The 25,625-nt window shown below is 43.1% G+C and overlaps 1 protein-coding gene across 1 annotated transcript; it reads left to right on the forward strand.

Annotated features, from left to right (window-relative positions):
- Positions 1-830: 830 nt before the first annotated feature.
- On the forward strand, positions 831-24,309 carry LOC139311968 (zinc finger protein 84-like). Its single transcript, XM_070936490.1, has 2 exons — positions 831-862; positions 20,781-24,309. Exon 2 carries the CDS (start codon positions 21,492-21,494, stop codon positions 22,920-22,922), a length of 1,431 nt encoding a protein of 476 aa, XP_070792591.1. The 5' UTR covers positions 831-862; positions 20,781-21,491; the 3' UTR covers positions 22,923-24,309.
- The last annotated feature ends 1,316 nt before the right edge of the window (positions 24,310-25,625 follow it).

A 25,625-nucleotide genomic window follows, 5' to 3' on the forward strand; every position in this document is an offset into this window, starting at 1 on the left:
TCTCTAATTTTAAATGTCAATTTGCTCATTTCAGCACATTCCATTATTTTCTTAATAACTTCATCTTGCATTGGTATTTTCTCATTTTTCCAATTTTTAGCAAACAGAATTCTAGCCGCTGTTAATACATTCACAATCAGATATCTCAATTCTCTATTATATATTTCAGGTACAATCCCCAATAGAAAAATCTCTGGTTTAAAATCTATGTGTTTTTTTCCAACCATGTGTGGATTTTAGTCCAATATCTCTTGGCTTCTGGGGTGCAGAGAGGCTTTGATCCCCACTGAGACACCTCCCCAAGAAAGCTTATTCTGTAATTGTGTAAAAAAAAAACAACAACACCTCATGAACTTTTAGGGCTCAGCACGGGAGCTAAGTAGCCTCACACTTCACTATTTCACTTGGCTCAGTTGCAAAGGTCGGTTGCTAGAAGTCAAAACCAACCTGATAGCATTTAAACCAGGGGTGTCCAAACTTGGCAACTTTAAGACTTGTGGACTTCAACTCCCAGAATTCCTCAGGCAGCTTCTGGGAGTTGAAATCCGCAAGTCTTAAAGTTGCCAAGTTTGGACACCGCTGGTTTAAACAGGGGAAACATCTTGCAAACGCTTTAGGTAGTAGAGACGGGACAAGCGTGTTTTTCTGCCTCCTAGCTGGAGATGGCGATCAGGTAGGCAACCTCTGTGCCTGAAAAGTGCATAATAAAGGAGTTAAAACCATCGAGTACTGTATTGCTAGAAAGGATGGGAGGTGAGGAGAAGTGCAGATGAACTTCCTCTTCCGGATGACTCATGGGAGAAAGGTGGTGTGTGCAGAGCGGCTTTTGTGCTGTTTCCATGGTCGAAGCAGCAGCTGGCAGGTGAGTGGAGGGCTGCAGGTGGGAGGAGAGTCCGGGAGCAACTTGGGCTGGAAGCGGAGAAGCAACTGGGCTGAAGCCTCTCAGCTGCTGCTGCTGCAGGTTCCTTCCCTCCCCAAATGGAAGCCCACTGGTGCTGCAGGCTGGGAAACTGGGGGCTGCAATTTCTGCTGGTGGGAAGCTTGAAAAAGCCTCTTTCAAGTGGAGGTTGATTCTCCAGAGGTGGTGGGTGCTGCATCCCTGGAGGTTTGTAACAGAGGAGCTCATAGTTTGAAGGATCCTTGGAGGTCTTCTATTCCAACCCCCTGATCAAGCAGGAGACCCGATATCATTTCAGACAAATGGCTCTCCAGTCTCTGTTTAAAAGCCTCCAGTGATGGAGCACCCAGAACTTCTGAAGGCTAAGCTTTTCCACTGGTTAATTGTTCTGGGTGTCAGGAAATTTCTCCTTAGTTCGAGGCTGCTTATCTCCTTGCTCCATCCAGTTTCTCCTCCTACCTTCAGGTGCTTTGGAGAAGAGGTTGACACCCCCCCATCCCCCACTTCTTTGTGGCAACTTCTAATGTATTGGAAGACTAGTCACACCTAGTTCTTCTTTTCACTAGCCTAGACATACCCACTTCCTGCAACCATTCTTTAACCTCCAGCCCTCTAATCATCCTTGCTGCTCTTCTCTGCCCTCTTTATAGAGTCTCAACACCCTTTTTATATTGTGGTGATCAAAACTGGATGCAGTATTCCAAGTGTGGTGTTACCAAAGCCTTATAAATTGTACTAACGGTTCACTTGATCTTGACTGTATCCCTCTGTTAATACAGATGAAGATTGCATTTGCTTTTGGGGCCACTGCAACACCCTGCTGGCTCATATTTAAATGATTGCCGACTAGGATTCAATGTTCCCTCTCATAGATACTGCCAGGTGCCACCTATTCTGTACCTGTACGTTTGGTTTTTCTTTCTTAAGTGTAAAACCTTGGGGTTCTTTTTCTCCACTGAGTTTCATTTGGGCCCAGGGTTCAAATCTTTCAAAAATCCTGGGGTATCCTGGAGTATTACCTGAGGATTGGAAAAGAGCTAATGTAGTTCCCATCTTCAGAAAAGAAAAACCAGACCCAGGAAACTACAAAACTACAAACCCAGGGCTCCAAGATTTTTTAAAGATATAATACAATAGTTATGAGATAACATCTGCCAGCTCTTTCAGAACTCTGGAATGTAATCCATCAGGTTTTGGTGATTTATATTCATCCAGGTCAGACAAGTGTTCTCTTACCATTTTCTTGCTTATTTTAATTTTTATTTCTAGTCTGTTTTTTTATAGTTTTTGGTAGGTTGGACAATAGTTTCCTTTTGTGTGAAGACTGTTGCAAAGAATGAGTTAAGTATCTCTGCTTTCTCTCTACTGCCTGTTACTTCCTTGCTATCTTCTCAAGTGGACCAACTGTTTCCTTGACTTTTTTATTGATATTTATATGTTGAAACTTTTTATTATTATCTTTGACTTTTGTTGCAAGTCTTTGTTCATTGTGAGCCTTTGTTTTCCTGACTTCATCTTTGCAGATTCAGGCTATCTGCTGATATTCTGCCTTAGTTATATGTCCCTCTTACCACTTTTTCTACTTGTCCTTTTTATCTTTTAGTTTATCAGAGTGAGAGATCTGCAACCATGCTGGTTTCTTGTTGGATTTCATGTTTTTCCTTTTTAGTGGTATAGTGTTTGACTGGGCTTATATGATCATATTTTTCAGTGTTTCCCATGCTTCTTGAGTTGTTTTCCCCTTTAGGCTTTTTATCCATGAAATTTTGCTTAGGGTCTCCCTGAGTTTGTTAAAATCAGCTCTTCTAAAGTTTAAAACATTGGTTGGATTATGTTCTATTGCTTGTGTTTGCTTTATATTGAATTTCAGTAAGACGTGGTCACTCTTGCCCAAGTTCCGAAATCTTCAACGCCTATCACTTCTTCTCTATTAGTAAGAATTAGGCCAGTATAGTTTTTCCTCTAGTTTCCTCCTCTATATTTTGGATGATAAAGTTGTCAGCTAAATTGGTTAGGAATCTGTTCAATCTCCCACTTGCTGCAGAGTTTGTCTCCAAGTTGACATCAGGACAGTTAAAGTCTCCCATTACTATTGCAGTATTTTTCTTACATACATTTGTTAATTGATTAGCAAAGAGTTCATCTATTTCTTCTGCTTGGTTGGGTGGTCTGATAGATAGTAGGGGCTCTTGGTTGTTTTCTTCTAAGAGTGACGTGTTTCCATTGCCTCTTTAGATACATATGGAGGCTCATTTTTTAGGAAGCTGTTTGTTCCGTATTGTATTCAATTTGGGTGAATCCATTTTTAAAATAAATTTGACTTTCAGTGTGCTTGAGTTGCCTCTAAACACTTTACTTTTTCTTCTATTAATTCAAATATTTTACCTTTAATACATACATAGTTTCATGCAAAGATGGGCATGATAAAGGACCAAAATGGCAGGGACCTAACAGTGGCAGAAGAGATTAAGAAGGGGTGGCAAAATTACACAGAAGAACTATACAAAAACGAGCTTAATATCCCTGATAACCACGATGGGGTGGTCATTGACCTCGAGCCAGACATCCTGGAATGTGAAGTCAAATGGGCCTTGGGAACATCTGAGCAACAACAAAGCTAGTGGAGGTGACAATATTCCATCTGAGCTCTTCAAAATCTTAAAAGACGATGCAGTAAAAGTGCTACCCTCAATTTGGAAAACTCAACAATGGCCGCAGGATTGGAAAAGGTCAGTTTACATTCCAATTCCAAAGAAGGGCAATGCCAAAGAATGTTCCAACTACCCCACCATTGCACTCATTTCACATGTTAGCAAAGTTATGCTCAAAATCCTACAATCTAGTCTCCAGCACGGAATGGGACTTTTTCCAGCACGCTGCTCCTCCAATCCATCCACTGGGATATTCTCCTAGTTGCTGGGGAATACTGAGTGTAGATTTCTCTCTCCTCTGGCTGACCACGCCCACTCTGTCAGTCCTACGTCAGTCTTTCTCACTCAGTGACTGAGGAAACTTGCTTCTTTGCTTCTCTCTCGAGTGATTTCTCTGGCTGACTTGGTGTAGCTAAATTTTCTTTATTTTTGGGGTTTTTTTGTTGTTGTAGCTGATTAGTTAGCTTATTAATGTAGAAGGAGCTGCTACGTGGGAGCTTTGTGGCTGCAAGGGGCGATAACGAGCCTGGGGCTCCAGGCCGTTCCGCTTCGGATTTCACCATCCCTCAGCAGCATTCCGGATTCCGACCCGGCTGGGCGGATCCGTGCAGTATTTAGCTGCTGGCGTCTCGTTGGGATACCGGTGAGCCAGTACAGCCACGAACGCCTCAGCTCCGAAATTTTAGCGGCTCCGGAGTCAATGCGCCCTGATCGAGCACGGAGTCACCGACCGCTGGTGATTCCGTTGGAGTCTCACGGCCGTCGTTATCGGACTGAGGAACGGGTGGCCGCCATTTTGGGATCGTTCGGTGGCGTTTCCTTTTTTTGGGGACTGTTGACCGTTGCGACCGCCATTTTGACTGACTGAAGGTTGGCGGCTGCCATTTTGAATTACCATTACAGGCCTGAGGTACTGAGCTAATTTGGGGTGCGTTGCTAACTTGTTCAGGTGGCGTTGTTTGGCACTCGCGTGAGGCCTAGCCAGTGTGCCTGGATTACGATCAGCGTTGGGGCGATTGGAGACTGTGGACGTTTAGTCAGGCCTTGCTGGCCCTGCACACATTTGAACCCCATTGCTGTTCTAAGGGAAGGAACTGCTTCCACTATGCATCGGAGCTTAGCCTTCCTTAGCAACCTTTGCCATCAACTGTACTTGGCACCTGCAAAATGGCAGATTCCGATTTATCATCAGATCTGGAGCAGGCGTTTGAGCAGCATTTGAGCAACGATCAACCTAGGGCAGGACACAAACGGAGTAAAGCCAAGACTTCTGATAGACCTGCTAAAACATCTCGTTCCAAGGCCTTAGCTCATACCAGAGTTGAGCTGCGCCGCCATAAAGCGCTTGAAAAACAATTTGAAAAGGTCAGGAAGACCAAGGGATCATTAGCCTGTCCTGAATTGGCTGCGGAACCTCCCTCTCTGTCCAACTCTACAACCAGAGATGGTGTAGCCAGATCCCAGTCAGGGACCTCTGACTGTTGCTGCTACCAGGGCGAGCCTATGTCGAATTTGCAGGCTTCAAGGAGGGTTTCGATGACCCTGCCCAATGTCTCTTTGGCGCCTCTGAGTGATCAGCCTGTGAGTTCTAGGCTGCCCCTGAGGCGACCTTTACACCAACGGCGGTGGGGCTTCAGCCAGAAGAACCCGCCTCTCAGCTGGAGCTTCAGTCCATATTGTCAGATGCCTTGGCGAAGATTTTGGCGGCTGGACTCCAACAAGGTTCCAGCACGTCTCAACTTTCTGCTGCGAGCTCTCATACTCAAGGTCGCCCTGCTCGCCGTACTGAGGCACCAGCTTTGGCTCCTGTGGAGGTTATGTCATCTGAGGAGTCGGACCAGGCTGGTGACGGTCCTGAAGATCTTGAATTCTCAGAGGATGAAGGCTTGCCACCTGACAAGCCAGTATTTGCTGGACTTTTTCGACCTTCTGTTTTTAAATCGCTTTTGCATAAGGCTAAGGTCACTACCCAATGTGGTTTGATAACTTCACCATCTGACAGTGTTACACCGGCTGCATCCCCTCATGACGCCTTGTTTCAGGTGTCCAAGCCAGATAAGGACGTCATCCCTTGCCCACCGCTGTTTACTGAGGTGGTTCAGAGTGCGTTTGGGCATCCTGGGTCTCTAACTGCCCCAAGTAATCTGGACAAGCGTCTTTATTGTGCAGCTTCGGAGTTAGAGGACATATTGGCTCTACCATCTGTTGATACGCCTGTGGCCAGCCTTTCATCTCCTTCTGTTATATTCGCTGACGTATTGGATGGATTGAAGTCTGAGGAACGTAAGGCCGAGTTGGGCTTTAGGAAGACGCATCAGGCGGCTGCTTGGGCGATCAAGGCGGCTACTGCCATTTCGTTCTTCAATAGAGGTACATTGTTCTGGCTCCGGCAGCTGCAAGAGCGTCTCCCTGCGAATGAGACGCTCATCCAACAAGATATCAACAAAATTGTGGTGGCTACAGAGTACTCAGCGGATGCCGCTAAGTTTGCCTCTTGCGCCTTAGCATCGTCAATCACCAATCGCCGTCTCTTCTGGCTTCGGAACTGGAAGGCTGATTCAAAAGCTAAGTGGAAGTTGGCTTCTTCAGAGTTCAAGGCGCCCTCCTTGTTCGGAGCTTCTCTCGAGCCTCTCTTGGTGGAAGATAAAGAGAAGCGTAAGATCCTTCCTTCTTCTTATCGAAGGCCGGAGCGCCGTTACGTTCCTTACGGCCAGCGCCAGCCCTTTCGGTCCAGCTCCGGACCCAGCGGGTCCTACTCCCACCGACCATTTGCCCAAGGTGCGGACTGTTGTTCAGACAGGCAGACATCCAGAGACCGTGCCCGCAATCAGTCCTTTTCCAAGCGGCCGTTTTGAGGCGGGGGTTTCCGCTCCAACAAACGAGGCAAGTGACTCTCGGCTCTCAGATCCCATTGGTGTCGCCTCCAACTGTATCACCATCATTGGGCTCTGTCAACTCCGGAGGAGTGGATCCGCCGCACGGTTCGATACGGTCTTTGGAATTTCTTGGGGTCCCGCCAAGTCGCTTTCGTCGTTGCCCAGTGCCCCACCTGCCTCAACAACGCCAATTGATGGAAGCAGAGATCTCTCATCTACTGACCATCAGTGCTATAGAGCTGGTTCCCGAAGGTCAGGAGACAACAGGATTCTATTCCACCCTGCTTCGGGGGGACAAAGAATCTGAAACAACTAAACAAATTCATCTTGTATCGAAGGTTCAAGATGCAGTCTCTTGAATCGATCCTGGTGAGCATCAGACGGAATGACCTTCTGCAGTCCGTAGACCTTCGAGAGGCGTATTTACATGTACCGATCCACCCGGCGCATCGCCAGTATCTGAGATTCGAGTACAATAACCATCATTTGTCAAACACACAGGCGGATTGGCTGAGCAGAGAACGCCTCGACCCGGCCGAGTGGAGGCTTCACCCCGACATTTTTGCAGAAATCGCTCACCGATTCAGACATCCGCTGGTGGATTTATTCGCCACACCTCAAAATACACAGTTGCCTCATTTCTTCACGCGCTACCAGTGCACAGGTGCGGAAGGCTGCAACGCTCTAAGGTGTCCGTGGCCATGCTCTATGCCTTTCCGCCCCTTCCACTGATTCCACAAGTGGTTCGGAAGTTGTTGAAGGAACAAGCGGAACTTCTGTTGATCGCTCCACTATGGCCACGCAAGCCCTGGTATGCGGACTTGGTCAGTCTGTCAGTCTCTCCACCGTGGACAATCCCTCAGCATGTAACCTCTCTCAGCCAGGGGGTCATCGCCCATCCGGAACCTCAGTGGCTCCGGTTGACCATCTGGCATTTGAGAGGATCTTGCTGAGGAAGGACAGACTTTCCGACAACGTCATAGATGTCATTCAGTCGTCCAGGCGCCTTTCCACGACTCGTATTTATCAGGCATCTTGGACGGCTTTTGCAGCTTGGTGTTCAGCACACCATGTGGACCCAACCTCTGCCGACATTCCGGATGTGTTGGATTTCTTGATGGACGGTTTGTCCAAAGGTCTAGCCCCAGCCACCTTACGAAGACAAGTAGCCGCTCTTGCCACGGTGATTTCTTGTGAGCCACATCGAACGCTGTCTCAGAATCCTCGTATCAGGGGGTTTCTCCATGGAGCCACCAACTTATCTCCTCTGACAGTGCATCAATACCCGTCTTGGGACTTGACTCTGGTGCTCCAGGCACTTACCTCTGCTCCCTTCGAGCCGCTGGGTTCCATCCCGATTAAGTTTCTTGCCTTCAAACTTACCTTTCTACTTGCTATCACATCTGCGAGGAGGATTTCTGAGCTCACGGCCTTGTCGGTTTGGAAAGACCTTTGCATTTTTTACCCCGACAGGGTGGTGATGAAGTTGGACCCTTCCTTCACACCTAAAGTCAACTCCTGGTTTCACAGGGCCCAGGAGCTCTTCATCCCGGACTTTTGCCCCGATCCACGTAATCCTCGTGAGAAAAGTTGACACACACTTGACGTGAGGAGAGCACTCCGTCGATACATTAGACGAACTGAGTCCTTTCGTCTTACGGAGGCCTTTTTGGTGTCGTTTCACCCATCTTCGATGGGCAAGAAAATGTCATCGGCTACAGTGGGTCAGTGGATCAAGGCCTGCATTTCGACCGCGTATGACATCAAAGACAGACCTGTTCCAGGAAAGCTTTATGCTCATTCGACCCGTAGTGCAGCGACGACAGCGGCCTGGGTTACGCAAGCTTCTGTCCTGGATATTTGCCGAGCAGCCATGTGGGCGTTGGCTTCGTTGTTCATTCGACACTATAAGATAGACTCTTTTGCATCAGCGGAGGCTGCGTTTGGCCGTAGGGTTTTGCAACAGGTGGTCAATGTCCCAGACTCGGGAAGCAGTCAGCCTCCCGCCCAGGATAGTCAGCTTGGGTAGATCCCAGTGGATGGATTGGAGGAGCAGCGTGCTGGAAAACAGATGTTGACTTATCTGAACGACCCTTTTCAGAACGCTGCGACTCCAATCCATGCCCACCCTGTTAGGGCTTCCTGTTCCCGAAGTCCTGTTACCTGGTATGGTGGTTGTTCCGGCTTTTAGACTTATGGTTTTTTTGTTCCTTCGTGAGGAAAGACTGACGTAGGACTGACAGAGTGGGTGTGGTCAGAAAAATCTACACTGAGTATTCCCCAGCAACTAGGAGAAGATCCCAGTGGATGGATTGGAGTCGCAGCGTTCTGAAAAGGGACGTTCAGGTAAGTCAACGTCCGTTTCGCCTCGGTTTATTCGCCTTGCCTGTTTCACCTTGAGATTTTCACCTCTGTGTTATTAGCCACAAACTTTTCTCCTCAGCTGCCCCAACCCCCAGGCTGCACATCGGCCACGGCCCCTTTGTCCCAGTCCGTTCACCGGGGCCCATTCATCGAAGTACATTTCACGTTGGGCTTTTGGCCTCCCAGGAGAATTTGCAGCCAGCCAATCTTTTGAGGATTTGGGGAAGAGGGGAGGAGGACATTTCCATCCTTGCGAGCCAAAGTGCCTGAGACAAGGGCTGGTTCGCATCTCTTTGCCACAAATGACGGGGGGGGTGGGGGGAGCGGGAGGGAGGAGGGGAGGAGGACATTTCCATCCTTGGAAGCCAGGCTGCTTGCAAGGATGGAAATGAAGAGGACTGAGGTTTCACTGAAAGGAGTATGTGTGAAGTCCAGTATGTTTGAAGTCTGAGAGAAAAATTCTTTTTACCACTTTTTTTTTTTTTTTTTTTGCCAGGGGCAAATACATTGATCTGGCTTTGATTTTCCTGCCCTTTACCCTTAACAACCTCTTTCCTCAATAAACAAACAGGAGAACTTAAATAGCCAGATTCCCTCCTAATTTCCCAAGGAAAAAAAATGTGTCCTATCCTATAAGGACATACCATTGAGTGAACAAATGAATTCTTTATTGGCCAAGTGTGATTGTTTCAATTTCAGTTTCAGTTTATTTAGATTTATATACCGCCCTACTCCCGAAGGACTTAGGGTGGTGAACAGCCAAGATAAAATACATACCCCTGTTTTTAAAAACAAATTAAAATTAAATAATTAAAAGAGTTAAGCCAGCCCGGCTTGTTGAAATAAAAAAGTCTTGAGGGCGCGGCAGAAGGCGCGTAAATCTGGAATCCTCCGTATCTCCGGGGGGAGCTCGTTCCAAAGGGCAGGTGCCCCCACAGAGAAGGCTCTCCCCCTGGGGGCCACTAGTTGACACTGTTTGGCCGAATGCACCCTGAGGAGCCACACTCTGTCGGAGTGTACTGGCTGGTGAGAGGCTACCGGTGGCAGAAGGCGGTCTCCTAGGTATCCAGGTCCTGAGCCATGGAGCGCTCTAAAGGTGGTAACCAATACCTTGAAGCGCACCTGGAAGACCACCGGGAGCCAGTGCAGCTCGCGCAGGAGAGGTGTTGCATGGGAACACCATGTCGCTCCCATAACCACCCGCGTGGCCGCATTCTGGACCAGCTGGAGCCTACGGGTGCTCCTCAAGGGGAGCCCCATGTACAGAGCATTGCAGTAGTCCAGGCGGGAAGTGTTGAGGGCGTGAGTGACTGTGCATAAGGAGTCCCGATCCAGAAAGGAATGCAACTGGCGAATCAGGCGAACCTGATAGAAAGTCCCTCTGGCCACAGCCATCAGATGTTCTTCTAAAGACAGCCGTGTATCCAGGAGGACACCCAAGTTGCGAGCCCTCTCCGTGGGGGCCAATGACTCACCCCCAATAGTCAGTGATGGCACCAACTGGCTATATCGGGACGCCGGAAACCACAGCCACTCGGTCTTGGATGGGTTGAGCCTGAGTCTGTTTCTCCCCATCCAGATCCGCACGGCCTCCAGGCACGGGACATCACTTCAGGGGAATCATTGGGGTGGCCCGGGGTGGAGATTTATAGCTGAGTGTCATCAGCGTACTGGTGGTACTTCACCCCGAAACCACGGATGATCTCACCCAGTGGCTTCACATAAATGTTGAATAGGAGGGGCGAGAGGACTGACACTTGTGGCACCCCGCACACAAGGCGCCTCGGGGTCGATCTCTGCCCTCCTGCCAACACTGACTGCGACTGGTCACAGAGAAAGGAGGCGAACCACCGCAACACGGTGCCCCCCACCCCCAACTCTTCCAACCAGTGCAGCATGATATCATGGTCGATGGTATCAAAAGCCGCTGAGAGGCCTAATAGGACCAGGACAGAGGAACAGCCTCTGTCCCAAGCCCTCCAGAGATCATCAACCAATGTGACCAATGCTGTTTCCGTGCTGTATCCAGGCCTGAAACGTGACTGGAATGGATCCGTTTCATCCAGGTACTGGGGAAGCTGTTGCACCACCACACTCTCAACAACCTTTGCCACAAAGTGAAGGTTGGAGACTAAGTCTACCCAGAATCCTGTCCACATCTTCGGGAGTCACAAGATCAAACTCCTCCCAGATAATATTCTCAAGACCTTCCTCCATCACCCCTCCCGGATCTACCCAGTCAGAGTCCAAGTCTTCCCGAATTTGAGCAATTTTGTCATACAGATACTGTACAAAGTCCTTGGCCCGACCCTTCAAAGGGTCTTCCTGCGCTCCCAGATGGAGCAGGAAGCAGGTCACCCTAAACAGAGCGGCCGGGCGATTATCTGATGACGCAATAAGAGCGGAAAAATAATTAAATTTCGCCACTTGTATTGCCACTCGGTAGGTCTTAATGTGAGATCTCACCAGTGTTCGGTTGGATTCGGAAAGGCTGGCCCTCCAACTGCTCTCTAGGCGTCTTTTCCGGCGCTTCATCTCCCTCAGTTCCTCGGTAAACCAAGGAGCCAAATGAGATTGGCGCCGAGTCAGAGGCCACAAAGGCATGATCCAGTCCAAAGCTCCAGCGGCCACCAGGTCTTCGGTCGAGTCGTGAGCCAGAGCTTCAGGGAATGGCCCAAGCTCTGTCTGGAACCTATCCAGATCCATCAGGCACCTGGGGCGGAACCAACTCATCGGTTCCGCCTCCCTGCGGCGGGGTGTAGTGGTTCGAAAGTCAAAGCAAAGGAGAGAATGATCCGACCATGACACGGGCTCCATCACTATATCCCCTATACGATTGGACACACAAGGAATTTGTCTTGGTGCATATGCTCTCAGTGTACATAAAAAGAAGTGTTACTTTCTTTACTTTTACTGGCTTTTACAATGCAGATTATATGACTAGAGTAATATTATACTGCTATGTCTCATGTTTTGTAAAATTTTCCTTCCGTGTTTCTGGTAAATGTGTTTGGAACTTCTTACTTTGATCAAAGAATAAAGCCTATTTTCTTTGGTTTTCAAGCCTCCGTTTAAGTCTTTGTTTTGGTTCATTTTTGGCTTAAGCGTTTGCCAAACCTTACACTACTATGATTCGATTGCTTATTTGTACCCTATGACTACCATTAAGTGTTGTACCTTATGATTCTTGATGAAAGTACACTGTGAGCATATGCACCAAAGACAAAATCTGGCTATTTAAGTTCTCCTGTTTGTTTATTGAGGAAAGAGGTTGTTAAGAGTAAAGAGCAGGCAAATCAAAGCCAGATCAATGTATTTGCCCCAGGCAAAAAAAAAAAAAAAAAAAAAAAGGGTGGTAAAAAGAATTTTCTTCTCAGACTCCAAACATACTGGGCTTCAAACATACTCCTTTCGATGAAACCTCAGTCCTCTTCATTTCCATCCTTGCAAGCAGCCTGGCTTGCAAGGATGGAAATGTCCTCTTCCCCTCTTCCCCAAATCCTCAAAAGATTGGCTGGCTGTGAATTGTCCTGGGAGGCCAAAAGCCCAACATGAAATGTACTTTGACGAATGGGCCCTGGCGAACGGACTGGGACGAAGGGGCCGTGGCTGATGTGCAGACTGGGGGCGGGGTCAGCTGAGGAGAAAAGTATGTGGCTAATAACGCAGAGGCGAAAACCTCAAGGTGAAATAGGCAAGGCGAATAGACCGAGGCAAAAAGTCCTCGACCGCCTCCAGCAGTATGAGGGCGCGGCGGAAAGTGGGCAGATCCGGGATCCTCCGTATCTCCAGGGGGAGCTCGTTCCAGATGGCAGGTGCCCCCACAGAGATAGATTGGAGAGGGGAAAAAAATGGAATATAAAGTAACAAGATAACAAAATACCATAGTTTGAATTAAATGGATGTAATGGTGTCTGGGAGTTTGATCTTTGAATAATTTTAGGAGATACCTTCCTTCTTCTCTGGGCTCTCTCTCAATTTTATTTTATTTTATTTTATTTTATTTTATTTCTTTTTTCTGTTTTTTTTTCTTTTGTCCCTTTTTCTCTCTCTATTTTTTCTAATTCTCTTTTCAATTTCTTTTGTTATATTTCTATTCTCTTTCCTATTTATCCTTGTTTTTTCCTTTTGTTTTTATTTTAACTGTTATTAATATTGTTACTATTCTCTCTCTTTTTTACTATTATTTTTATCTAAGTTGATTTTATGAATATACAACAATTTGACTAGGAAAAAATGAGTATAAATGATTGAAAATTACGATTTTTGGATGTTTTAATACTTTTTTAAACTTGGAATTTTTAAGCTCTATTTACAGACCTAATAGTTTAGAAGAAAATGTTTTCTAAGGTGCTGGATATTAAGAAGAATTAATTACAGATTTAATAATTATGGAAAATTGATTTTAAAGTGATTTAAAATGTTGATATTCACTGGAAATAAATATGGCACGGAAGAAAGCTTAGGAGAGAATAGGAGCTAAGATAAGGAAAACATAAAGCTGGACAATAATTAAAATAAAGTGTTATGAATTAGTTAAACAAATGAAGTTAGGAATGGAGGGAAGCATGATTCTGGAGAACAGTTAAGGCAAAACTGGGAAATAGTTAAAAATAAAAATAAGAGTTAGGAGTGGAGGAAAGCACACGCTAGGTAACAGTTAAAGCAAAACTGTGAACTAGCCAAAAAATAAAAAGTGAGGAGTGGAGGAAAATATACCTGGAGAGCAACTGAAATATAGTTGTGAACCAGTTAAAAATAGAAGTTGGAGCGGAGGAAAGCATTGCTGAGAAGCAACTATTTGAGTTGTGAACCAGTTTTATAATAGATTTAGGAGGATTGAAGGAGATAATGTTGGTATGCAGTTAAAATTATACTGTGAACCAGCTCAAATAAGTAAGGTTAGGAGTGGAGGAAAGCATTGCTGGAAAGCAATCGATTAAGATGCGAACCAGCCAAAAAATAAACTCAGGAGGAAGTGGAGGAGATAATACTAGAGAATAGTTAAGCCAAACTGTGAACCAGTTAAATAAATAGAGATAGAAGTGGCGGAAAACACTGTTGGGAAATAGCTATTTAAATTATGAATCAGTTAAATATTAGACTTTAAAATAAAGTATTTTGGGAATGACAAATTTTAGATGGAAATGTTGATTGATTTAGAAACAAGAGAGGAGGAAAATATTCTTTGTCAAGATTATGGATACTAGTTGCCATTTAAAAGAGGTACAGTATAGACTCGATGTAATAGGTCTTAGAAATGAGGAATATATATGAAATATTGATTGTTAAAATGACAAAGATTTGGAATGCTGTCTATTTGGAAATAATTGTTTAGAATTTAGGGTGACATAGTACAATGTTTAAAACCTAAATGTTTAGAATAAGATTTTTTTTAAAAAATAATCTTTATTTACATTTCATTTAAAAAGAAAGGACAAACAACATAAAATGACAAACATAACAATACAACAATAAATATATGAACTTCCATATAGTACCCTAGTAAACACGTATTCGGTACTATAACTCTAAATTATATTCCAGAGAAGGCAGAACATCTTATATCTCTTAATGCATCACTTAGGTCTATCCGACCACACTTGTCTTATATAGCATATATTTCTCTTCCAAATACCAGTCCTCATCTAATGTGGGTTATAAATTCCTCTTTTCTAACCATTTATAAAATTTGTCCCAAACTAAACCTACTTGTGTTTGCTCTCTATCCTGTAACTTTTTAGTTAGCGTATCTGCTTCCGCACATTCCAAATTTTTTTTTATAATAGGCTCCTCTGTTGGGATATTTTGGTTCTTCCAAAATTGAGCGTATATCAGTCTCGCCGCTGTAATGATATGTAATGCCAAATACCATAGGTCCTTTTTTATATTTTGCGGTTTGGAGCCGAGCAGGCATGTCTCTGGTCGCCAGTCAATCTTTAACACTAATATCTCGTTAAGCCATTTTTTGATTTTCCCCCAAAATATCACTGCCTTCGGGCATGACCACCATTGGAGATAGTAAGTGCCATGATCCCCTCCACATTTCCAACAATCCACTGATTGCCCTGGGAACATTTTAGCTAGTCTATTAGGCTGCAAATGCCACCTAGAGATCATTTTATAGATATTTTCTTTATAGGCTGTAGATACAACTAATTTCATATTATCCCACCAGATCTCTTGCCATTTATCTAGGTATATTGGGTACCCAAAATTCTTCCCCCAAGCAATCATAGAATCTTTGACTATTTCTTCCCCTATCTCTAATTTCATAAGCAATTTATAAGATTTTGAGATCATACCCTTTTCTTGACCCATCAAAATTTTATCTAATTCTTGTAATCCTCCATCAATCCCTCTTCCATCCCTATCCTTTTGGTATTTAGACTGGATCTGCAGATAACTCCACCAATCCATCTGCACTCCTTGGGCGGTTAATTCCTGTTTGGACTTTAATTTCCCTTGTGAATTCAGTAGGTCCTTGTATGTTAATTTTTTAGCCACATTATATAAATTGGGATATGTTACTGCTTCTAAAGGTGCTAACCAACCGGGTGTTTTGATGTAGTATTTTTTACTGATCTTTTCCCAATTTTGAATTAAGATCTTTCTTAGATAATGTCGGGTAAACCATTTACTCAATGGGATATTCTCACGCCAAAGTGCCTTATGCCAACCCTGTTGTATATCAAAGCCTTCTAACTTAAGGAGCCGATTATTGGATAAAGTAATCCACTCTTTTACCCAGGTTAGTAAAGCAGCTGAATAATACATCTCCCAACATGGAAGTCCTAAGCCTCCTCTTTCCTTTACTTCTTGCATCATCTTTCTTTTAATCCGTGGTTTCTTCCCCTGCCAAACAAATTTCGATATTATTTGATTCAACTCTATAAAAAATTTCTTAGCTAAGCTCACTGGTGCAGTCTGAAATAAAAAGTTAAACTTTGGTAAAACATAGGATTTCACAGTTGTAACTCGCCCAAGTAGTGAGAGTTGTATTTTACCCCATCTCTCTAGATCTTTTTTGATTTGAATTAATAATTTATTGTAATTATCCTCCTGTATACTCGAACATCTATTAGTTAGCCAAATTCCCAGATATTTAACTTTATTGACTACTTTTAGTCCAGTTACCACCTGTAGCTCTCTCTTAGGTTCTTCTCGAATATTCTTAGTTAATATATTTGTTTTGTTCTTATTAATTAGTAACCCAGCTACCGCCCCAAATTCTTCGATTGTCTCTAACAAATATAAACAAGATTCTATGGGCTCTTCCAGAATAAAAACCATATCATCAGCAAAGGCCTGGGTTTTATATACCTGTTGTCCAATTCTAAGGCCTTTAATTTTTTCTTCTTTCCTTATTTTACGTAATAGGGTCTCTAATGATAGAATAAAAAGTAAAGGAGATAGGGAACATCCCTGTCTTGTGCCTTTGCCAATAACAAATTCTTCCGTCAAATCCCCATTTATCAATAATCTAGCCACTTGTTTGGAGTAAATAGCTTTAATCGCTTTTATAAACCTCTGCCCAAATCCCATATATTCTAGTTGCGCTATTATAAAATCCCAATTAACTTTATCAAATTGCTGAGCACATTGTAAGCCGCCCTGAGTCTCCGGAGAAGGGCGGCATATAAATCAAATTAAAAAAAAAAAAAAATGCCTTCATGGCATCTATAAAAACTAATGCAACCTGTTTGCCTGGGTGTTCTTCATAGTATTCTAATATATTTAACATAAATCTCATATTATCCTGTAATTGTCGTGATGGTAGAAATCCATTTTGGTCCATGTGTATAAATTCATTCAAAAACCCTTTTAATCTATTTGCCAAAATTGTAGTGAAAATTTTATAATCTGAATTCAACAGGGAAATCGGTCTATAATTTTTTATATCTGATGGGGGGGCATCTTCCTTAGGAATCAAGCTAATATTTGCTTCTCTCCATGAATGGGGGATTTCCGCTTTTCCCACTACTTCATTAAATAGATCCTTCATATGCTCTCCCATAACCTCAAACATTGTTTTGTATAGTTCTGCTGGAAGTCCATCTGTGCCAGGGGTTTTTAGATTCCCCTGTTTCTTTACTGCTTTTTCAATCTCCATTAAAGTAATTTCTTCCTCTAGTATCTCTTTTGTTAGATTGGATATCCTAGGTAGGTCCGAATTCTCTCTGTAATTTTTTATTGCACCAGATGAAATTTCCTCCCTTTTATACAATTCTTTATAGAAATCCACTGCAATTTTTTCCTTTCCTTTTTTATCTTTTAGTAAATTCCCTTCCTTGTCTTCCAATTGGTCTATTCGTCTACTCTGTTTTTCTTTTTTTAATCTAAATGTCAGCCATCTTCCTAGTTTATTAGCTGATTCAAAGTGTTTTTGTTTTGCTCTCCTTATCTTATCTTTCATTTTATCCAATTCTAGGAGATTAAGCTGATGTCTTAGTAATATTATTTGTTCTTTTGCTCCTGCAGAGAGTGGGTTATCTTGTAATTTTTCCTCCGCCTTTATTAATTTACTTATTAACTCACCTCTTTCTTGTTCTTCTTTTTTATGTTTATTGGCCATATATTTGATGCTAATCCCTCTTATAAAGGCTTTGGCGGTGTCCCATATTATTTGCAGTGACATTCCCGGTGTTTTATTCTCTTGAAAGAACCGAGGTATTTCTATTTTAAGCTTCTGTATGAACTCAGTCTCTTTTAAAATCTCTGGCCTCATCATCCATCTTCTTCTATTTTTCTCTTCCTTCTTTAATGTAACTAGTACTGGATTATGATCTGCCCAGTCATTCGGCATAATTCTAATCTCTGTTACTAGGGAGTTAAGTTCTTCTCAACCAAATCATGTCCAGCCTGGACCACGATTTATGTCTGGATGAGTAATAAGTAAATTGTTTTTTGGTCGGATTGTGCTCACGCCATGTGTCTTTCAGTCCTAATTCCTCTCTCATTTCATTACAAATGACTGGTAAAATTATCCTATCTTGTCCTCCTTTTCTTTTTTGATTTTCCCCTGCTTTATAATCCTGTATCCTATTAACAACTGCATTGAAATCTCCCAGAAGACATACCTGCTTATAGTCCAAGTCACGGATTTCTCTTTGTATTTTTCGGAAGAACAATTTATGTTTAGAATTTGGAGCATAAATTCCTATCAGTAAAACTTTACTCTGAGATATTTCCACCTCTAACAATAGTATTCGTCCCTCTTCATCTGCGAAAAGTTGTTTTGGGGAAAGATACTCTTTTACATACATTGCAACGCCTCTCTTTCTCTCCTCTGAGGCCGCTACAAACAATTTCCCTGCTTTAGGGCATTTCAGTAAGTTGGCCTGTGACAATTTAATATGCGTTTCTTGCATACAAACAATATCCACATTAATTTTCACAATTTTGGTTAATATACGTCTCCTCTTAGCCGGAGCATTGAGGCCATTGACATTAACTGTCAATAGTCTCACTCCTTGATCCATCCCTATTTATTGGTCCCTTTAATTTTAGCTGCTAAGCGAGTTTCAATCCCATATTCTTCTATTTCTCCTTCCTCCCCCTTCCTCCCATTTCGTTTCCCCTTTCCTTGGTATGCTTGTATTCCTCTCTCATTTCTCCACTCCTCTTTCTGATCTTTCTGATTCTTTTTATCTATTTCTTTCTCTCTTTCCCCTTCATTGGGTCCAAAGAAGTTTTCACAGAAATCCTGTGCATCCTGTATATTTTCAATTTTTATCTTTCGGTCTTGCCAGGTCAACAAAAGTCCTTCCGGCAATAACCATCGATAAGGCGCGTTGTGTTTTCTTAATTGCAAGGTTATAAACTGATAACTTTGTCTCTGTTCTCGCACCCTTCTAGGGATCTGCTTTAAAAATGTGATTTGCCGTCCCTTATATGTAATATTCTGATCCCTGGCCTTATGAAGGGTTTCGTCTCTAAGCGCCTTTTTTGTAAGTCTTATGTGTATTTCTCTAGGCAGATTATGCCGTCTCGCATAGTTGGTATAAACATGGTAGGCCTCATCTATCTCGCCACAAACTTCTTCCTTGTTCCTCCCCACTACTTCAGCAATCACTTCTCCCACAATTTCCTCTAACCGTTCCTCTCTGTCCTCCGCCACATTTTGCAAACGTAAGAAGAAAGCAGACTTCTCCATCTCTAAAAATACTACTTCCTCTTCGAGTTTCCCGACTGCTTGAGCACATCTCCTTTCACAAATGTCTATTTGAGTTTCAAATCTTTCGGTAGTTTTTTCAACCTCAGTCAATCTTTCCTCATGTTTCATCAGAGTTGATCTCATCTCTCTCAGTGTCTCTTTGATTTGTTTCATCTCTCCTCGTAATTCACTCATCTCTGTTTTCAGGCCCTCGAAATTTTTAGATGTAACTTCTTGGTTCTTTTCAATTAGCTCTTGAATATTTTGGAACATTGTCTGCATTCCTTGCATTGTGATTGGTTTCTCTGCTGTTGGTAAATTTTCAACTGATTTTCTTAAACCTGGAGGCGTTGTGATTGGTGAGGATGCTGCTGTAGAGGGTATGTGCTTTTTAATTACTTTGGTGGCGGTTACTGTGGTTGACATGTTTGCTAAACAAAGAAAACTTTTCCAAATTATCATACACTACTATTATTACGTATTATTATTATTAAATATTAAATATTATTATGAAGTCTATTTAGATATACACAATCAATCCACTTTCTCCCTTATTTCATTCCTATCACGATACACAAGTAAACTCTATATGACTATATATACAAATTATTATATCAGTTTATGTTAAGTAATAAATAAATCTAAGTAAATAATTAATTGCTCAAACTATTAGATCATAATTAATATATACACTTGTACTAAGAGTTGATTAAGTCTTCAAAGAAAAAAGGAGAACTTCTTTAATCCCCACTCTTATTTCCGTTTGTCCAACTAATTAATATAAACAGGAAAACGGCTCACTGTCACGCTAAGTTCCTAGTAGGGAAGGCGGGGGGGTCCGGAGAATAGATATTCACCCCCAAATCATCCTTGGCTTTATAGTGATAAACACTATATATTGTTCCTTAATCCACTGAGTTTTAGTTCTTATCTCAGCTAGAAGTTTTCACTCACTCCAAAAGTCACCGATATTTAGTCCAATTCACTCGCCCTTCCGGTTCTCTCCAATTTCTCAGCAGCGAGATCGCCAAAAACTTTGTAAATAAAAACTTCCTTCTCTTTCCTATCTGGGCTGCCGCTATTCTCTCCAGTCACTGTACAGCCCTGCAATTCTCAAGTCAGTCTCTCTTTCATCGTCTTCTCCTTTCCCGTTCTGTCCTGCCTCCCTGTGCCGGTCAAAACCGCAGCATCATTGGCTTTGGGGCTGCTTATACGCGGCCTTCTTCTTGCTCTCCGAATCCTCGGGGCTCACGTTTCGTTGCAGCAAGGGGGTCGCACGCCCTCTCCTCGCCCCCGAAGGAAGCCCCTCTGTTCCTCCTGCCTCTCCGGGGCTGGAAGCGGCTAAACAAAGCCGCGGAGTTTCAAGAAACTTGATCGGCACCACGGAGCTCGCGCCGCGCCGATCCTTCGCCTTGACTGCTGCACCGGATTTTTTTCAAGATTTTTTTTTTAAAGAGGTAAATGGATAAAATTTGGAACAAAATTGGTTGAGGGAATGTGAGTAATTGTATTTAATTTATACCGGATCAAATCCTTACTCTAAAAAGATGTATTTTATGTTTTATGTTTTAAAAAATAAAAAAAAAGATATAATTGATGATAGTCCTTTCCATTGCTAAGAATTTGTGATTAACCCCAATCAACAATTGAATTTGAATGGACATTTGAATGTGGATATCGCTAGTCTTCCATGCATCAAATGAATCATAAATAATTTCAGTGATGATTCTAGTATTGGGGCATGATTGCTTTTTCATTGTAATATATACTTTTTTCATTTTTCACATCTCTAACCATTTTATTAAAAAAGTTACACTTTTCTTTGAATCTTACAGACAAACAGGATGGCAATAAGAGCACTCTGGACAACTGGAAATAACAAGGAACATTGAAAAGTGAAGATAATCAAGCCAGAAATCAAAATATTTTCCATTTCTTTCAGAAAAACACAGAATTTTCCTCCTCCTCCTCCAACAGCTGTTAGACAGAAGAGAGAAAATCAAGAAAGAATAAGCAGATTATGCAGAATTCAAGGATACGTTACATGAAAAGTCAAAGGAGATTATTTTTCAATCAGCAAAAAAGGGAAATATCTGGAACTGAGTGGGGAGGAAAGGGTCAATAGTAAAGCCATGTAGAGCAGATAGTAATGCAGGCCTCTCCCTATGAGGAAGAAAATGGCTTCAATGACAGCCCCAGTAAACAAGGCATTGTAAGAATTCCAGCCAGGTGATCCATCAGTGGATTGACTCCAGAGAGACACTGTATGAGTGTCTAGACAGTGAGAAAAGCTTCATTAGAGATTTTTATCTCATGAGACATCAGAGAACTCACACAGAAGAGAAACCCTTTGAATGTCCTGATTATGGGAAAGTCTGGTGATATGCCAGAAGACTCACATAGGAGGGAAATGCTTTGAATGTCCTGATTGTTGGAAAACTTTTAGTTGAACTTCCAGCTTGGTGATACATCAGAGGATTCACTCCACAGAGAAACCCTGTGTGTGTCGAGGTTGCAGAAAAAGTTTCATTAGAAATTCCCAACTCATGAGACATGAGACCATGCACACAGGAGATAAACCCTTTGAATGTCCTGATTGTGGGAAAGGTTTCAGTCAGAATTCCAGCCTGGTGACACACCAGAGGAGTCACACGGGAGAGAAATCCTTTGAATGTCCTGACTGTGGGAAAGGTTACAGTCTGAATTCCAGCCTGGTAAGGCACCAGAGGACTCACACAGGAGAGAAACCCTTTGAATGTCCTTTCTGTGGGAGAAGCTTTAATTATAATTCCGATTTGCTGATACACCAGAGGACTCACACAGGAGAGAAACTGTTTGAATGTGCTTTCTGTGGGAAAGGTTTCAGTAAGAATTCCTACCTGGTGATACACCAGAGGACTCACACAGGAGAGAAACCCTTTGAATGTTCTGAATGTGGGAAAACTTTCATTACGAATTCCTACCTGGTGACACACCAGAGGATTCACACAGGAGAGAAACCCTTTGAATGTCCTGACTGTGGGAAGGGTTTTAGTGATAATTCCAACCTGGTAAGGCACCAGAGGACTCACACAGGAGAGAAACCGTTTGAATGTCCTGATTGTGGGAAGGGTTTTAGTGATAATTCCAGCCTGGTAAGGCACCAGAGGACTCACACAGGAGAGAAACCCTTTGAATGTCCTGATTGTGGGAAAAGTTTCAGTCAGAATTCCCACCTGGTGATACACCAGAGGACTCACACAAGAGAGAAACCGTTTGAATGTCCTGACTGTGGGAAAGGTTTCAGTCAGAATTCCAACCTGGTAATGCACCAGAGGACTCACACAGGAGAGAAACCCTTTGAATGTTCTGGCTGTGGGAAAAGTTTCAGTCAGAATTCCAACCTGGTAATGCACCAGAGGACTCACACAGGAGAGAAACCCTTTGAATGTTCTGGCTGTGGGAAAAGTTTCAGTCAGAATTCCCACCTGGTGATACACCAGAGGACTCACACAAGAGAGAAACCCTTTGAATGTCCTGACTGTAGGAAAGGTTTTAGTGATAATTCCATTCTGATGACACACCAGAGGACTCACACAGGAGAGAAACCCTTTGAATGTCCTGACTGTAGGAAACATTTTAGTAATAATTCCAGCCTGGTGACACACCAGAGGACTCACACAGGAGAGAAACCCTTTGAATGTCCTATCTGTGGGAAAAGCTTTAGTGATAATTCCAATTTACTGACACACCAGAGGACTCACACAGGAGAGAAACCATTTGAATGTCCTGACTGTGGGAAAGGTTTCAGTCAGAATTCCAACCTGGTGAAACACCAGAGGATTCACACAGGAGAGAAACACTTTGAATGTTCTGACTGTGGGAAAAGATTCAGTCAGAATTTCCATCTGGTGAAACACCAGAGGATTCACACAGGAGGGAAAGCCTTTGAATGTCCTGATTGGGGAAAAGTTTCAGTCAGAATTATGACCTGGTGACTCACTCTGGGGAAAAACCATAGAAGTGTCCAGATTGTGGGAAAAGTTTCCTTTGGAATTGTCGACTGGTGAGTCACCAGAGGACTCACATAGAAGAGTAACCATATGAGTGTCCAGACTGCAAAGATTTCAGTACTAAGGATAGCCTTCCAAATCATAAGCTTATATACACAGGAGAAATCATTTAAGTGCTCTGAGTATGCATGCTGCTTCAGGAAATCTTCCAACCTTATCGCACACAAGAAAATGCACCTGAGGCCCAAAATGATGAGTGTAGAGAAGGCTTGAATTTCAACTGAGAAATTGACTTTTTTATTTGAGTACAGAAAATTTGCCTGATTTTTTTTTCATCAAATATGTCATGGTATTAGATGGGAAGAAGGAAAGGAAAAAGTGGAACATGTTAATTTGATAAGGACTGTTTGGCCATTAATAGCAGAAATTGCTGGATATTTTATTTTTGCAAAAATTGTAGAAATCTGCAAACATCTTTTTAGGAGTGTTCTTTCCATTTTTATCATAACAAATGATTGAAATGCCACATGAAGAGGCCCCGTCTTCTCCCTGGGTGTCCTCTCCCAATCAGCTTTTCCAGGCTACAGGGATTGCTACAGACCATCGCTGCCTCCGTGCCTCACATTTTGAGCCTCTGAACGCTCCATTTCAGACTTTTCAAGGCTGCAGGAATCGCCAGAGCATATTGCCACCTCTGTGCATTGCCTTTTCAGCCTCCACAGCCCTTTTATGGCCTGTGCACATTGTGTTTTTGGGTGGTCCCAGGCCGCCAATCCTGCCCAAAAATACAATGCGCAGAGGCCAAAAATAGGGCGTGCAGAGGCCGAAAACGTGATCCGCAGAGGCTGGAAACACGATGTACAGAAGCAGCAATCAGTGACGATGTGCTCTGGCATAGGTCTAAAACGCGTTGTGTGGAGGCCAAAAATGGCCAAAGGGTGGGGCCGGCGGGTGGGCTTGGCTACATTCAGTATATTAGACGCACCCAAATTTTCACCCTCTTAGAGGAAGAAAACTGTGTCTTATACTCCGAAAAACATAGTAGTTTATCTTTTCCTAACAATTGCAGAAATTCATTGCGCCAAGCATGTCTGCTCAGATTTTGTCAGGAATGAGGCATGCAAGTGGGAGAAACCATACAAATAGCAAATATATTGGGGCAGTGACAAATGCAGTGTAGAATTTCTGATGTAAATGTTCTGCCCTACAGGTGACCTTCATGGGGAAGAGCTGTAGGAATATTGAGTTGAGGAGAAAAGGGATTGTGTGTCAGGTCCCCATAGATCCTTGTGGGGATGCTGCCATTCTGGCAGGGAGGGCCTGAATGCCACTCTACTTACTATCACTGTCTCTCAATAAACATTTCCTTTTGAAATCCCTCCTGTTTCAAGAGTCCTGCTTTCTTGAAGAGACAGTAGAGGCAAGTCCTTGTGTTTGTGTTTGTGTTTGTGTTTGTGTTTCTAAGCACAGGCTCCAGGTTTATTCGCAACTCCTTCGCTTGGAGGTGCCTGCTTCCTTGTTAGTCTTTGATGGCTGGGGTGTGGGAGCAGCACCAAGGGTCTGACATTTTGTGGTTCCCCCCTTGGTTGGGAAATGTGAGAAAAATTGTACAGTAAATAATGTTTCAATTTCTAAAGCAGCATTGCATAAGAATCATGAATAGATTTTGAGAGAAAAAAAGGGAAGTGTCAGCATTTATGTAAACACTGAGACAAGGTAATCCAACACTCTTCCCAATACATGGGAGGTGTTTCCTGTTTTTCATTTCTCTCCCAGAGCACCTTAATTTTTTTCAAACATTTATCCTTCAAATATAGAGAGGAATATTATTTGTAGGAGCGAAAGTGATGTTTTAGCTATGCAGATAATTATCCTGATTTTGCTGGGATTGGAAGACACCAAAGAATTCCAAGATTGTTCATTTCACCAGCACAATTCAAACAGACAGGTTAGGGTTAGGGTTAGAGAAACCAAGATGTAACTCAATGGTCTGTCTGGATTATCACGGGACTTTCCATGACTGAGTGGAGAACACAAACTGTATCTCCCTGCTCTTAGTCCAGTACTGTCACCCGCTCTACCCTATGCCCAGAAGGCCCAGTGCACAGACTAAAGAAAATATCTTGGGAGATATGCAAACTCCATTACTAAAGAGATGAGGGGAAAACATCTTCCCAAGTCCACAGCATATGGATCCTATTCAGAAGAGACTCACAGAAAAACCTCTCTAATTCAGAGGAGTATAAGAAGGTGGGAGAAGGTACAAGGAAGATATTTGTATCAGGGAATTGTGCAGCCTGTGTCCAAATGGAGTCAGAGACGCTGACAAGAACTTGTGGCTTTATATAAATAAATATATTTACAGTAAAGACAGGCAAATGGGAGCAAAGTGAGGTAAAAGCAACACGACAGGAACATCAGGTAAAACAGCACACAGGGTAAAAAGGCGGGAAACAAGGAAACTCCCCCTTTTCACTCAAGGCAACCAATCACAGTTCAGATTACCTCATGCAGTAGCCAGCTCTCTTCAATCAATCAGCTGTAACGGTGTGTTCTGACTCTTTACACAACCCCCACTGTTCCAGTTATAAATTTAAACATCTTGACACCCCTCCAATTTATAGTTGGACAGCATTTTACCATGTTGTTTCACAAGATCGTTTAAGAACTACCAAAAGACAGGAAAAA

The sequence above is a fragment of the Pituophis catenifer genome, unplaced genomic scaffold (genome assembly GCF_029215685.1).
Source record: "Pituophis catenifer annectens isolate HBS135680 unplaced genomic scaffold, rPitCat1.0.hap2 SCAF_2, whole genome shotgun sequence".
Classification (NCBI taxonomy): domain Eukaryota; kingdom Metazoa; phylum Chordata; class Lepidosauria; order Squamata; family Colubridae; genus Pituophis; species Pituophis catenifer.

Bases quoted from the DNA above. Each gene is read 5' to 3' on its own strand.
- LOC139311968 (XM_070936490.1), top strand. From the start codon at position 21,492: ATGAGACATGAGACCATGCACACAGGAGATAAACCCTTTGAATGTCCT.